This window comes from Strongylocentrotus purpuratus, unplaced genomic scaffold (genome assembly GCF_000002235.5).
Source record: "Strongylocentrotus purpuratus isolate Spur 01 unplaced genomic scaffold, Spur_5.0 spur5_scaffold_13, whole genome shotgun sequence".
Classification (NCBI taxonomy): domain Eukaryota; kingdom Metazoa; phylum Echinodermata; class Echinoidea; order Camarodonta; family Strongylocentrotidae; genus Strongylocentrotus; species Strongylocentrotus purpuratus.
The window spans coordinates 12,291,682-12,306,027 of record NW_022145598.1 but is presented as its reverse complement, the minus strand read 5'-3'; the positions used below and the strand labels follow the sequence as shown (position 1 = coordinate 12,306,027).

The 14,346-nt window shown below is 36.1% G+C and overlaps 1 protein-coding gene across 1 annotated transcript; it reads left to right on the top strand.

Annotated features, from left to right (window-relative positions):
• Positions 1–2,879: 2,879 nt before the first annotated feature.
• Positions 2,880–14,128, top strand: LOC588497 (syntaxin-7). The gene is made up of 8 exons (XM_030982924.1): positions 2,880–2,943; positions 5,022–5,115; positions 6,298–6,435; positions 8,177–8,226; positions 8,994–9,090; positions 10,206–10,278; positions 11,617–11,699; positions 13,167–14,128. Exons 2-8 carry the CDS (start codon positions 5,071–5,073, stop codon positions 13,254–13,256), a joined length of 576 nt encoding a protein of 191 aa, XP_030838784.1. The 5' UTR covers positions 2,880–2,943; positions 5,022–5,070; the 3' UTR covers positions 13,257–14,128.
• Positions 14,129–14,346: the final 218 nt, after the last annotated feature.

The window sequence follows — 14,346 nt, the reverse complement described above, 5'->3', positions numbered from 1 at the left end:
TGTACATTTGCATGTAAATTAATTTGTATTGAAAGTAATTTCAATATTACACTCTACCGGTATATAAAATGCAACCTAACTTACGTGTACATGTACTCTCTACACCCTTAAAATCAGAATCAGATCTGATTAATTACACTGGGTGGTATTCTGGTAGCGCGTACTAAGTTAGCGCGCACTAAGTTAGTCCACATTTTTATGGAGTGCCTGTTGTCAACTCACATATCCTGTACAGATTATTTTAATCCTTCAATGAAAAGTCTCCAAAAAATTAATTTTGCAATGAAATGGGAAGAAAAAGATAATATGAGTATGAACTGAATTTGGGCCATTCCATGAGAAGAAGGACATGACATCAAAAAAAGAAATGTACCTCTTATGTTAATTTTTTGATTTATCACTAACCTTACATGTATGCCATGGATGTTCATAAAACATTAGGGCCTTTCAAATTCAATACAATTTATTTTTCATTTTTGTTGATTTCCTAAGATCTCAAACCATCATCAAAAACGTACATGTGGGACTGTAGATGAAAAAAAAAAAATTTATTGCAGATTACACAGGATTCTTGTAATATTTTTTCCTGAAAATTTCGCTAAATTGAAAAAGATGAATATATTTCCATATTCTAAGCCTTTTCTAAGGGGTCCTGGGATATTTAATCTATTACATAGGGGTGAAAATGGCCTCCGGACAAAATGTAACGCGAGTTACCATAACATGAGTTACCGACATATTTGCTTCCTGCATTTTACTAGTCCATTGTTTCTTATCTTTAATATTGTGATCTTATACTAGTAAGTCTCAACCTACTATCAACGTAGGAAAGATTTTGTCAAGATTGTCTAGTATGAGGAGACTTTGCCAAAAGAGGGTCTCATAGAATTGACCATGTCCTTTTTTTGTAACGCGAGTTACCAAAATTCAATAATCCAAGAATCTAAAAATGTTTGTTCTTCAATTTTCTTTTTTGTTTCATTCAGTTGTTCTATATCTACCCTGTCCATGTTTGAAAAAAGTATCTTGCAGATCCTAGCAGTTCTAAAGATATAGGCACATTATCGTGTCAATGTACCCATTAGGTGTAACGCGAGTTACCATGGAATGGCCCATTTCCAAAAAGTCTTTGGTAGATTATCTTTGTCATGAATATTGAAGGAGGAAGATGAAACCTAGCATTCCATAGAAGTGTGAACTAAAATTCTTGTTTAGTCTGGACTTAGTCCCGGCTTAATATGAGAATACCACCCACTGTACTTACTGTAAATATATTTATTGTTTAAGAGTACAGGCGCAGGATTATCATGTTCAGGGCAAATGTTAACACTGCTTGCAAACTAATTTTCAAACAAGCTCATCAACTCTGTCTTTTTATTTGATAAATTTATAACTTAGTGTATATGTCTCTTTAATATTTCTTATTGTATTTCCTTTCATATTTAGCTGGCAGAGGGACGGGATCTACATCAGATTTCAACCGCCTTTCACAGGGAATCGCCAGCAATGTACAAAAAATCACACAAAATGGTAAGTTATTGGGTCACATTTATGGAAACTGAAACAGGGGATGAGGGTTTATGCTGATTTCCCTCCCAAGGGCTTAAAAGAGCACCTGTTGAAAAGAAAAAGCTAGAGAAAAGAAAGAGCTAGAGTAAATAAAGAAGTAATAAGATAATTTGATCAATCAGGTCTAGTGAAATCAGAGAAAATGATCATAATCACTATTTGGATTAAAATAAGCCTTTCAAAATACTATTGGCCATTTTTACTTTTCCTAATCTTTCATTTGCATCAACAATTGATGAAACCTGTTCAAAGGTTCTGAATGCAGTATTTAAAGCTTATCTGCCGTAGTTTATAGGAGGGATTAGACTGCCCAGCAAGGTCACTGGACATGTGGTTATCTCATCAACTCAGCTCTCAGTTAACATAAGAAAAAGAGGATCATGGGGGACCAATGGTCACCGATTAGTCATTGTTTGTTATATAGAGGGTGCAAATAGCTACAAGTAGTGCAGTGGGCCTTTAACTATAAATGTATCTATAGAATGGAAAGATTTGTGAATGAGTAGAAACTTGCTCCAGATAATAACATTAGAATTTAAAGAATAATATATTTTACCTGTCTTCAAGTGCATACATTGTACATGTACATGTACATACATGTACACAGGTGTACACAGGTGTACATGTATTTAGCAAAGGAATGATGTTTATCATTCAATAATGTGGAATTATCATTTCAAGATCAAAACTATTTCAAAGCTTTTCCATGTGAATAAAGGTGACTCCGTTATCTCGGTTGAAATATTTAAATTGAGGCAAAAGGCAAGAAATAATATCTCAACAACATGCACCACATTGTATATAACTATTATGCACTACATACATCTTGTATGTAATTTTGGATACGTGTGCATGTCATGTTGATTTTTTTGGAGGGTACCCAGGAAGAACAGTATTTCCTTCATTGATGGGCTGTCCTTTAAAAATAAGAATAAATCAAATCAAATCAAATCAAATCAATTCGTAATGACACATCTACAGATGTATTTTTAGTTGCCTTTTGTGTGTGTCAAATTTGATTTAGCAAACACTTTTATTAATCAGGCCTGATAATTACCCAATTTAAATGGTTTCCCGACTATTTTTTCCCCAATTTTCTTACTCAAAGGGGGGGGGGGGGGGAGAATTTTGTTAGATGCCATTCCCCCCCCCCCCCCGAATCCTTTTTCTTACTCAAGAGGTGGGAAGTTGAGGACCCCCCCCCCCCCTCCCTACTTTTTTTGTTTACTGCTCAGTGCTCCCTGTCTCCCCTGATTAATGGTTAATGAGTTATAACCCTCTTTATTTCATCTTTCACCTCTCAGTCAAAGAAATTGAAAGATTTATCGAAAGACTTGGATCGCATGAAGACAACAAGAGTCTCAGAGGCAAGCTGTAAGTAATCCATAACCATCTATCTACACGTACAGTTAACAACTAAATTATTCATACCCTTACCGAGTTGCAATATTCTACCGTAAGTATGTGGAAATTTGATTTGTTCTGATTTATGTTTCTTGAGAATGTGACATATTAAAGGTACTACATGTATGTCCCTTTTGCAGGCCAAAAAAATGAAAAGGTTAAATTCCAATGGCATTTGAAAGATAATACTAATTTAGAACTCCCCTTAAAAAAAATGGCGCTTGAAAATGTCTTTAAGTGGGAAAATAACTACTATTAGTTGTCAAATCGACTTAGGAGCTGTAGAGCCAGTAAGTAATGGTCTGATTTTCGGACTATTATACCGCATGGTCGTACGTTTTATGCTGCGCAAAAATTCAATCAGTTTAATTTTGGCCATTACAAGAAGTGGGTTATTGATGTAGAAAAATCCTTTACAGCTCATTTGATGTATGTTATTACCAAAGAAGAAGAAAAAGCCAGTCAGTCACTCAATACTGACAATAGTGTCTGACAGTGAAGTCGAGCAAGTAAACGGGTTTCCTTGCATAATTTGAATATAAGGACACTGCTAACGTTTAAATTTCACAGATAGGACATACATGACATATTCATAATTCCTGCCAAGTTCTACATAATTTGAGGTTGGCTGTAAAAGGGACATAGTATCTTTAAAGCTTACATCTAAACCTATTAAACAAAGGCCCTAATTCAACCAGTGCGCCATTTATTCTTGTGTTACCAAAAATAGACTGTTGAAGGTTCATGTACAATGTACATGCTCTATACATTGCCTATAGATGAACAGTATTGCTACACTGTAGGTCAAAATGTGTTTTTGAAACTATTTTGTATTAATTTATGCTGTAGCTGTAAGTCAATAGTTTTTGGCTATAGGCATGGTCTTAAATATTGGCAAGAAAGTTGATCATTAATCAGAATTTTTTTTTCGCACCTGTCTAAAGCTTGTTTCATAATGACATTGTTGTTGTGGAATGATCCAACGATGACAATGATGGAAGTATGCCAGCTACATTATGAGCTTAAATTTTGGTTGCTGAGACCATGTTCAGTGAAACTGCACAGTAATTGCTAATTAAACAAGCTGCATAGTATTTATTATGACCTGTATCAGACATATGAGCAGTGGTTTTACAAAATTATATTACACTTGTTGTAATCCTAACAGAGATAATCAATAAATATGAGACCATATTACCCTCTCATGAAAAGCCTATGGACTTTACGGGTTAAAAAAGCAGGAAATGAAGTCTCATATTCACCGCGTCGTATTTAGTCATTTTCATTGCGCATCTATTTTGCGTACGAGAACCTGCACACTTTGCGCGCACTCTATTGACGTAATAATCACACCAAATTAGGTACACTGTTTGCAGTGTATCGAAAATTTTGTCAAGCACTGGATGCACAGTGCTGGTTTGACAAAGTTTTTTCAGTTCTATGAGATTGTCATGGTTGATTTGTGTATTTGCTCTAGATGTCTTATTTGGATAACAATAACAATATTGACTCGCTTAACTTTCGGGAGATACCACATTTATTACCCTCACAAGACCCATATTGCCCTCGTCTTTGACTCGGGGCAATATGAGTCCAGTTTGGGAAATATATGTTGTTTCTCCCTCAAGGCCAGTCCATATTACACTTCTCTTTTTCTTTTTCTCCTTCTTCTTTTTCTTCTTGTACTTATTATCATATATAAGTAAGTGTTTACCCTAAATATTTTTGTTTAATCTCCCCATTCTGTTTACTTTTCTCTCTCTCTCTCTCTCTCTCTCTCTCTCTTTCTTTCTCTTTTTTGTTTCTCTCTTTATCTCTTTCTCTGATTTTTTTTCTCTCTTCCTCCTGCCCTACCTCTTTCTCCCCTTCTTTCTCTCTGTTATCTCTTCTCCTCATCCCTCCTCTCTCACTCTCTCTCCCTCTTCTTCCCTATTTCATCCCATCTCTCTCCTGCTTGCATTCTTTTTCTGCCCTCCTCTCCTACCCCCCCTCTCTCTCTCTCTCTCTCTCTCTCACCCCCTCTCTCCTCTATACCTCCCATATAACAGGGATGAGGTACAGCATTATACCAACCAGCTGGCTAAGGATACCAACAAGATGCTCAAAGATCTCAACTCCATTCCTCCATCCTATTCAGACCAGGTATTACATGTCCACATGCTGCTAGAAAAAAGGCCGTTGGCACACACGCATACCACAAAGCAAATATCTGATAAATCGCATATAAGGCTTTGATTGTTATGTACACCTTATATAACTTCTACCTAAATAACTACCTACATTTTGAGTCATCGCGTCGGGTCAGGTGGTCGCGTTACCCGTCGTTTTGTGTCAACTGACCTTTTATTCACAAAATGTCCGGGGTAATGTTTGGGAAATATAACTTTCTCATCTTAATGGCCTTGTCCAACTCACCCGACACCAGCGCCCGACACATTGTGAAAACCCTCTGTAAATCTACGAAAGGTCACATCATCTTTGGCTTTCATTTCACGAAAGGTGGTGTAACGCGACCACCCGATCGGGCCTTTTTTTTCCTGATTATTTGAAGTAAGCCATTTTCAAAACATGACAGGGATTACTGACTATTAAAAAAGAAAAAAAAAGCGATTGTAAAGTTCTACCTAATTTTAGTAATTTCATATCAAATAGGCAAACACTTTGTTAAGTTACTTGCATTTTGATAATGCTAACTACTCTTTCCTTAAAGGCATCGTTTAACAATGTTAAATCTGAGATGCACGGCCCTACGTGTTGTCAGTGTCTGTGTTTTGATGTAATATTGAAGCCTTAAACAAATTGCGCTTCAAAATGATCAATAAGTGCCTCAAAACAGTAAAAATCTTTGAGTGACCGGTTTTACAATACTCGTTTCCCCCAATATACTCTAGTCTTATAAAAACCGTTTGGCAAATGGTTTTCAAAATTTGTAATTCCAATCATAAATATCTTGATAATCAGACAGGCAATCGGCATGTAAAAGTCATGGGGTTCCTGACTGACCTAAAGGTTTATAATTATCATTGCAGCATGAGCTAAATCCAGGATTTTGTTTCAGAATCTGAGACAAAGTTACCGGATCCCTTTAATGCATTAGTGCAATCTGTGTTTGACGAATATGAGACATACATATAGTTATTATACATTACATCTACTTGATCATCCCTTTAACAGTTTTTAAGGTACACAAATATTCTTTGCTCTCATTTTCGACTTGGAGCAATAGGATTCTGTTGCAGGCAATACGACAGCTCTCCCCCTAAGGGCCATTCAATATTACATAAATATTATAATATATTTGTTGTATTTTCCTTTGATAAACAGAAGCAACAGAAGATGCAGAAAGAACGTCTTACAGGTGAATTCACGTCGGCACTCAATCAATTCCAGAGAGTCCAAAGAGATGCAGCTCAGAAAGAGAGAGATTCCTACGATAAGGTCAGAACTGGGTCAACAACATCGGTGAGTAGTACTTCGTTTTTACCTTACATATTGGAATGTACATTTACTCCTAGTATCTGTGACTTTAAAGGCCAAGTCCAGTCTCAGAAAAAGAAAAACACATTTGTAAAGTAAATTGGTTGTTATACAGTAGGCTTGCGGATGCACCATGTGAGAGAGGGAGGAATGAGGAGTCCTGCAAAGGACTCTCGGTAATCTTTATTGAGGGTGTGTAGTCCTGAAAAGGACTGTTGGTGTAGTCTTGAAAAAGACTGTTGGTGTAGTCTTGAAAAAGACTGTTGGTTATCTTTCTTAGCTTATAGTTCTAAGGAGAACTATAGCGCCGATTGGAGAGGATGGGTGGCGGGAGTGGCTCGACGTTTCAAACAGGTTGACTATCCATCATCAGGAGTCAGGAGATTACCGAGAGTCCTTTTCAGGACTCCTCATTCCTCCCTCTCTCTCTCTCTCACATGGTGCATCCGCAAGCCTACTGTATATCTACATCACCATGCAAGCCGATACTTACAAGCAACATCTAAATGTATTGTTGTTGATGACATGAAGAAAAAATATGAAAATCAGTAGACAAAATGGCAATTTGACATCGTCTACAACTGTAAGACCCAAAACACCCTGAAATTTACTTATGAATATAAATATGCTTGTGACAGTTGAGGACCTTAGATCAAGAGGACTTTACACGTACATGTTTGAATTTCCATATTTAATCTTACACGTATTCCAATATCTGTGAAAATATTCATAAAATATTGGATGGCTTTGAGTGTGATACAAGAATATATTGCTCGAGTTATGACAGTATTGGAAGAGTCAAAGACGAGTCCAATATTGTCATAGAGAGAGCAATATATTCTTATTCTTGTATCACACAAAAACAATGCCATACAATATTATTATTATTATTATTATCTATGTCAGGTTGACTAGCGAAAAAACTAATTCGATAATCAAGCAATATAGCAGTCCTGGATGACAGAGCAATACGGAAACTGTCATCTGGGTACTGCGCTAAAGATATTAAAGGGATAGTTGAGTTCTGTTGCAGAGGGCGCTACACAAAATAATTTTTTGTGAGATAATGAAAAACTGAGTGTCAAATTTGAAAGAACATACATATTAAGTGACAAAATCATCTTTGTTTGATTAAAATCGGTTCAGAGACAGCTGAAATATCCATAGATATAACGATTTCTAATATTTGTGTACCACCACAAATATTCAATAATTTGAAAAAGCCGTTAAAAAACCGTTGGAAAAACAAAATAGCGCATTTTAAGTTGTATTTCAGCCAAAGCCGATGTTCGCGTTTTTGTTGGCTTTTTCGTGTTGGATATATTACGCACATCCAGCCGGCCCATGTATTGCTATTTTTAATTAATTAATTCATTAATGGTCACCATATTTTTTTTGAAAGTGGAGCTGAATTGGTATGATCGTATTGGCTAAATTTCACACATTTGGGGTCTAAAATTACCTTCAGAGCAATTTTAGGTTCTAAAAGGGGACGAGAAATGTCATAGAATAAAAGCAGTAACCATGCACTTTGAAGGCATTTGCGGTCTGAAAACAGAACTCAGCTATCCCTTTAAATACACTGATTTATTGTACCACTTGGAAGCCTTATATAGATAATAATCAGTTGTATGCATGTATGTATTGGCCTTCAATAAAGCAGGCTCGTTTGTACGAGGTATGCCTGGTGTTAACATGTTTTCTTTTGCCATGCTTTACAATACAGGGCGGGTTCGAGGACCACTCCAGCGATACACTTATTAGTGGATTTGAAAGGTAAGGATTACTATATGTAATCACGGTCATGGGGCACATTATATATGCAAAAATAGCTTGTGATCGCATTATTATCAATAGAACCGATGGAAAGATTACCATCACACGCAGGACATGTACATGTATGTATCTTGCAAAGCCAATGAACTGATTAGATTTTAGAGTCATGAGGTCAAAGATAAGAGGGTCATACATGTATATGAAAAAAATAGCTTGTAATCACGATATTCTGAGAACCTGTTAATGGATTACAATTAAACTTGAACAAAAAGTGTGGTGAGCTCCGCTAAGTGCTCTATTTAGAAAGTGTTGAATAACTTTCTGGGATTCGTTAAATGTTGCAACTGAGTTGTAATATCACTCATAAACAGTATTAGATCACTGATATAAGTGAATTCAAGAACTTCCTGGGGGGTGTTTCACAAAGATCCTAAGTTGAACTTATCTCTAAGTTGGACTTAAAATTTATGGAAAGCCGTTAGCATCTTTGAAAATATTTTGTAATTTTTTTTTAAGAGGCATAAAATGTTGATTCAAATCATTCATAGTTTTCTATTATCAAGGAGATTTCATGTTCTTGATGTGGAATTTATAAAAAGTCTAAAATACTTGAATTTTCGCTTTGAACATATTTTATTGAAAGACTACGAATGGCTCTCCATAATATTTAAGTCCAACTTAGAGTTAAGTTCGTCTTGGGATCTTTGTGAAACACCCCCCTGATCTCTTTCACAACGATAAATCTTTTTCGATGTTTGGTGACGAAGTTCAAGACAGGATGCAGGTATGACTCAACAGAGCCAGGTGAGCTACGAAGACTTTGAAGCCATCAAGGAAAGAGAGTCGCAACTCCATAAACTAGAGGTAAGTATTAAAAATTGAAATGCATGCAAGTGGAGAATGTACAGTGAGTGATTTCAAGTATGGTGTTCGGTGTTGGTGTTGGTGTTGGGTGCGCGGAAAGGCTGCTGAACTGAGCTCCAACACCAACAGTCAGTTTAGAAGGACGATACCAATCACGTTATCGATAGCTCAAAACCAGCCTCAACTCCGAGGGACGTCCTTCTCTACAGGCGAAAAGTCTTGCGATAAAAGCATAATCCATTAAGAAATTCCAATAAATTACATCATACAGAATTCATAACCTGAAGTCATATATAAAAATGAATATAAAAAATATAATCTCTCTTGAAAAACATATAAAGCTCCCATGATTTATAGTTGTTTTGACTGGAAAATGGATTTTACCTTGGCTTGATCATGAGATTTGTGACAGATGCCCGCATAGAATTACCTGCGGTATACTGCAACACCAACACCGAACTTGAAATTATGAATTTCTCAATCCCTAGGGGGCTGGTGTTGGTGAATGGGAAAATTACACGTAAATCATCAACACCAACCGCGATACTCGGTTCAGCAGACGACATTCAACACCAGCCCTCAATACAGACTACCGGAAATGCATCATATTTTTTCGAGGTCAACCTTAACACCAGCACGTCTTCAAGTTCGGTCATGTAGCTGGTGTTGGTGTTCTCACAACACCAACACCAGCTTTCAACACCGAACTTGAAGTCACTCAGTGAATTTGTGTTGAAGATGACTTCAAAAAAATGATGGAAGCAAAGATGAATTAATTACCCCCTTCCAGACAAATAAAAAGAAAGATTTGGGTTGCGATATTTGTCATGAGAATTACTTAAAACTCTACAAAAGCAATGACAACAACATGAACAAGAATGAAAACAACACATGAGTTTTCATTACTGGGTTTTATATTGTGATTGAAATTAGGTATTATTTTATGGACATTTTCAATGTTTCATAATTCACCAATAGTAATAATAATAATATGTCTTGTTTTAATACTCAGGGTAGCCTCATCAGTATTCATACTGTTCTCCCTGAGGGCCCTGCGATCATATTATTACGATCATTAATGATGCTCTTTTTTTCTTCTCTGTTTTTTGTCACAGTCTGATATTCTTGATGTCAACCAAATCTTCAAGGACCTTGCTACAATGGTCCATGAGCAGGGAGACATGATAGGTAAGAATCAAGAATTCTTCAATTTCATAGAAGTATCAACTAGATATTATTACTATTTTGTATATCAACCAAAACTATTTAAAGGCATCGTTTAACACTGTTAAATCTGAGATGCACGCCCCTACGTGTTATCATTGTCTGTGATATGGTGTAATATTGAAGCCCTAAACAAAATTTGCTACAAAATGATCATGAAGTGCTTCAAAAAAGTTAAAATCTTTGAGTGACCAGTTTTACCATACTCATTTTCCCCAACAGACTGTATGGTTATAAAAACCATTAGGAAAACAAATTCTGAAATTTCTAATTTCAGTCATAGAAGTATCAACTAGATATTACAGTCAAACCTGCTTTAGTGACCACCTGTCTACAAAGACCACCTGACTGCAAAGACCCCATTTTTGTTTCCCTTGAAAATGGTTTCTCATTCAAACATGTACTAAAGGAACCTGTCTACAAAGACCACATTTTTTGTTTCCCTTGAAATTTTTTTTCATTGAAACATGTACTAAAGGAACCTGTCTACAAAGACCACCTTTTGTTTTTCCCTTGGGCAGTCGCTATAGACAGGTTTGACTGTATTATTATTTTGTATATCAACCAAAGCTATTTAAAACAGACAATTCTTTAAAAGTGACACCGGTTGTGGGCTGTTAACGTCAGAGAGGGGACATGGGGGTCCTGCTACAGTGCACTCTTTCCTCTTAAGCGCCTGCTAGCGTGTTTCTCCAGGCTGTCAAGTTACTAATACTTTCCATGTCCAACAGTTTCTTTCCACGTACGATCTTCTTCAGAAACACACCATTAGCAGATAATAACACTATCGCTATAAGAGAATAGCGTACCCATCTCCAGAGGTGGATATTCCGTTACCTCACCTTCCCCGTTCTGTAGATAGAAATGTTTCTTTACTTTAGTGTTAGTAATGAAAGTCAGACACAATTCATTATCGCACGCAGCATCCACTGTCCAGACATGAAGTGTTTCTGGTAAATACTGTTAGATCCTTGAAACACGTTGGTCTCTTTGCCGATCCGCCGGGATTGAGAGGTCCATTCTTCCCAGGGACCACACTAACAAGCATAGCCTTTAGGGGTCTCATTTTGGATCGTGTTTGTTCGTCATGATTGCTATGTCTGGTGTTTTAAAAAAAAAAACTGAACTAAACTGAACTGAGCTGCGTGAATAAGCAATTCATTGTGCCTCTGTAGAAATAGGCTGGTTACAATAGTCTTCATAGGGGTTACTTTCCAGGTCATTCCAATTTGACGATTCTGTCACTTTTTGCGCTGTTCGTCACGGTTTCTGTCCTTCCACCTCCATTTTGAAAATTTGCAGACAGCATAGAAGCTAACGTGGAGTCAGCGGAGGTGCATGTAGAGCAGGCCAACACACAACTTGATAAAGCAGTTACTTACCAGGTGAGTTGACCTTTGACCCCTTTGACGAGATAGTGTTAGAGGGATAGGAAAGTCAGTTTACCTACCATGCATTCACCTGAAAGTTGCTCATGTGTGGGTATATAGAGGGCAGCACACTGAGCCAACGTTTTTTAGGCTCCTGTGAGTAGGTGTACGTCCGTACGGGAGCGTTATACCCATTGGCTCAGTGGCTCAATACGCCACCATCTCTGATTAGTTCTGTTTCTAACATTCTCCTGATTTTTGAGCCTTTCATGTGAAAGAAATGTATTTACAAAAACATTTAGAACATTTTTAATAGCAAAGAATATCAATGTAAAGAATCAAAGTACTCTTATTATTCTAGTTTTTCATAGTCAAATTGCTGCATTAGAGGTTTTGTATACTGGTTTAAGTATTGTGTCTAAATGGGACCTTTTGATTTACACATTAACACAGTAGTACATTAATTAATTTAGTTGTGATTATAAAATGTGTTTAAAAAACAATGCTCTTATAAGAAGTTCTATGACCTTTCCTTTTTGCATCCTTTTGGTGAGCTCATGAATGTTGTTGCTTTTGATGTTAAATTGCAGTCGAAGGCGAGAAGAAAGAAGTTCCTGCTGCTGATCTGCTGTATAATCTTGGCTGGAGTTATTGCTTTAATCCTTTATATCGCCTTGAAGTGAATGATCCATCTTCAAGTTGGCAACTCAGTGGGATCATGATTTAATCAAAGAAAAATGATAATTTAATTCCATCTATTTAGCATAGAATGCCGCGATCGCAGAATGAAATCGGAAGATGGTCAACTTCATATGTTAAGGAAGGACCTTTTTATTGTAAAGTTCTGCAGATCGGCTCTTTAAATTGGCAACAGATGTCCTGCATCAGCATATATATGAATATTATTGTATTCTTTTTATCCAGTCATGTATATATTGTCAATGACTATTTTCAAACTACATGTATGTTAATCTACCAATGAAAAAGAAAAGAAATTATCAAGGAATCACTTTTAATACTCAACTTTGTAAAACAAAAATGACTTCACCTAAAAAACACCTCTTAAAGTTTGAAAATGGGTAAAAGTATCTGTCATTGATTGAATTATAATATTTTAAGGTTAGTATGTTCAGAAATAATTAATAAACATATAAGTGATAGATATAGTTAGTTATTCATAACTTTACCAAGTTTTGTAAATTTAGAAGTACCAGGTATGTGAGAAATTGATCTGTCCAGATTTGTGTTAATCGAGAATATGACCTATTAAAGCTTACATCTAAAGTATTCGACCAAGGTCCTAATTCAACCAGTCCGCCTTTCATTTTTGAGTTACGAAAAACAAAAACAAACTTTACAAGGGTATTAATAATTTACTTGTTAACTGTACATGTAAACTATCACAATTTGTCATTGATCAAATAATGATGCTATAAATAATGTATGATGGTTCTTATTGTTATTTCAAACCCCTACTTTCAGTCGAAAGCAAGACGGAAGAAATTCCTCTTGCTCATCTGTGTTCTAGTACTCGTTGGGGTATTAGCGCTAATCATCTATTTCAGCGTGTAAGTTGAATCATATTTTTGTTCTTCTGCAAATTAACAGCACTTAGCAAAATAGCACATGCCACTAATATATCTATCTGGTTTCTCTTGGAATGGTTTGCACATGTAGCTTTTTAGATATTGGATTTTTGATTTTGTTTTTATAAATTAACTTTTCAATTTTGTTTTGTTTTGCTTTTGTTTTGCAAATTGTCATCACTCTGAGTTCTCTCACCTCCACATATAGATGGAATTTGCTTTATAATTAATCTTACCCAACTAACCCAATGGTCTAATTCTTCTACTAATTTCTACATCTTGCTTGGTATTCAATTCAAAACCTTTGTCAGAAATATGAGTATTTAACTTTAATAGGTAAATTGCTTAGACAACTTCGGTTGTCCGACTAACCCAATGGTCGAACTCTTCTACTAATTTCTACATCTTGCCTGGTATTCAATTCAAAACCTTTGTCAGAAATATTGGTACAGTATTTAACTTAGTTTTCGGCTTAGGTAAATTGCTTAGACAACTTCGGTATTCAGTTGGAGCTTTTGCCTAAGTATTTTACTATAAGTTTAAGACATAAGCCAAAAATTTGGAGGCCTTGGATCCAGTTGGTTGGCAGGCTCATGGTTTTCATTTGCAGCCATTGTAAGCTGCGCACAATTATATCAGTGCCCATTCAATCCACAAAGCTTTTGGATTGGCTAAGTAAGTAAGTATTTTGCCTCAAAGTTGGCGTACTGAAGTCAAATACATAGATGCGATTTGAATAAGAATTGAGCCTTTTTACTTAACTAAGCTAAATGCTAATTAAAATACTGATAAAGTTCACAAATGGAATTGAATATGGGACCCGTTTCACAAAGCCTTTCCAATGACAAATTACAAAAATCAGTGACAAATCTGCTGATAACCAATCAGAAGCAAGGATTTCAATAGCTTATCTCAAAAACTTATCATTTGTCACTGATGACAAGTTTTGTGATAAGCTTACAGGTAATCAGCTCTATGATTTTAGTACTAGTGCTTTGCATGCCTAAAAGAAAGGACTTTTCAAAAGTTCAGTGGCTACTATTCTCTATTTTCCCAATCTTTCCAGGGGTGTGTTT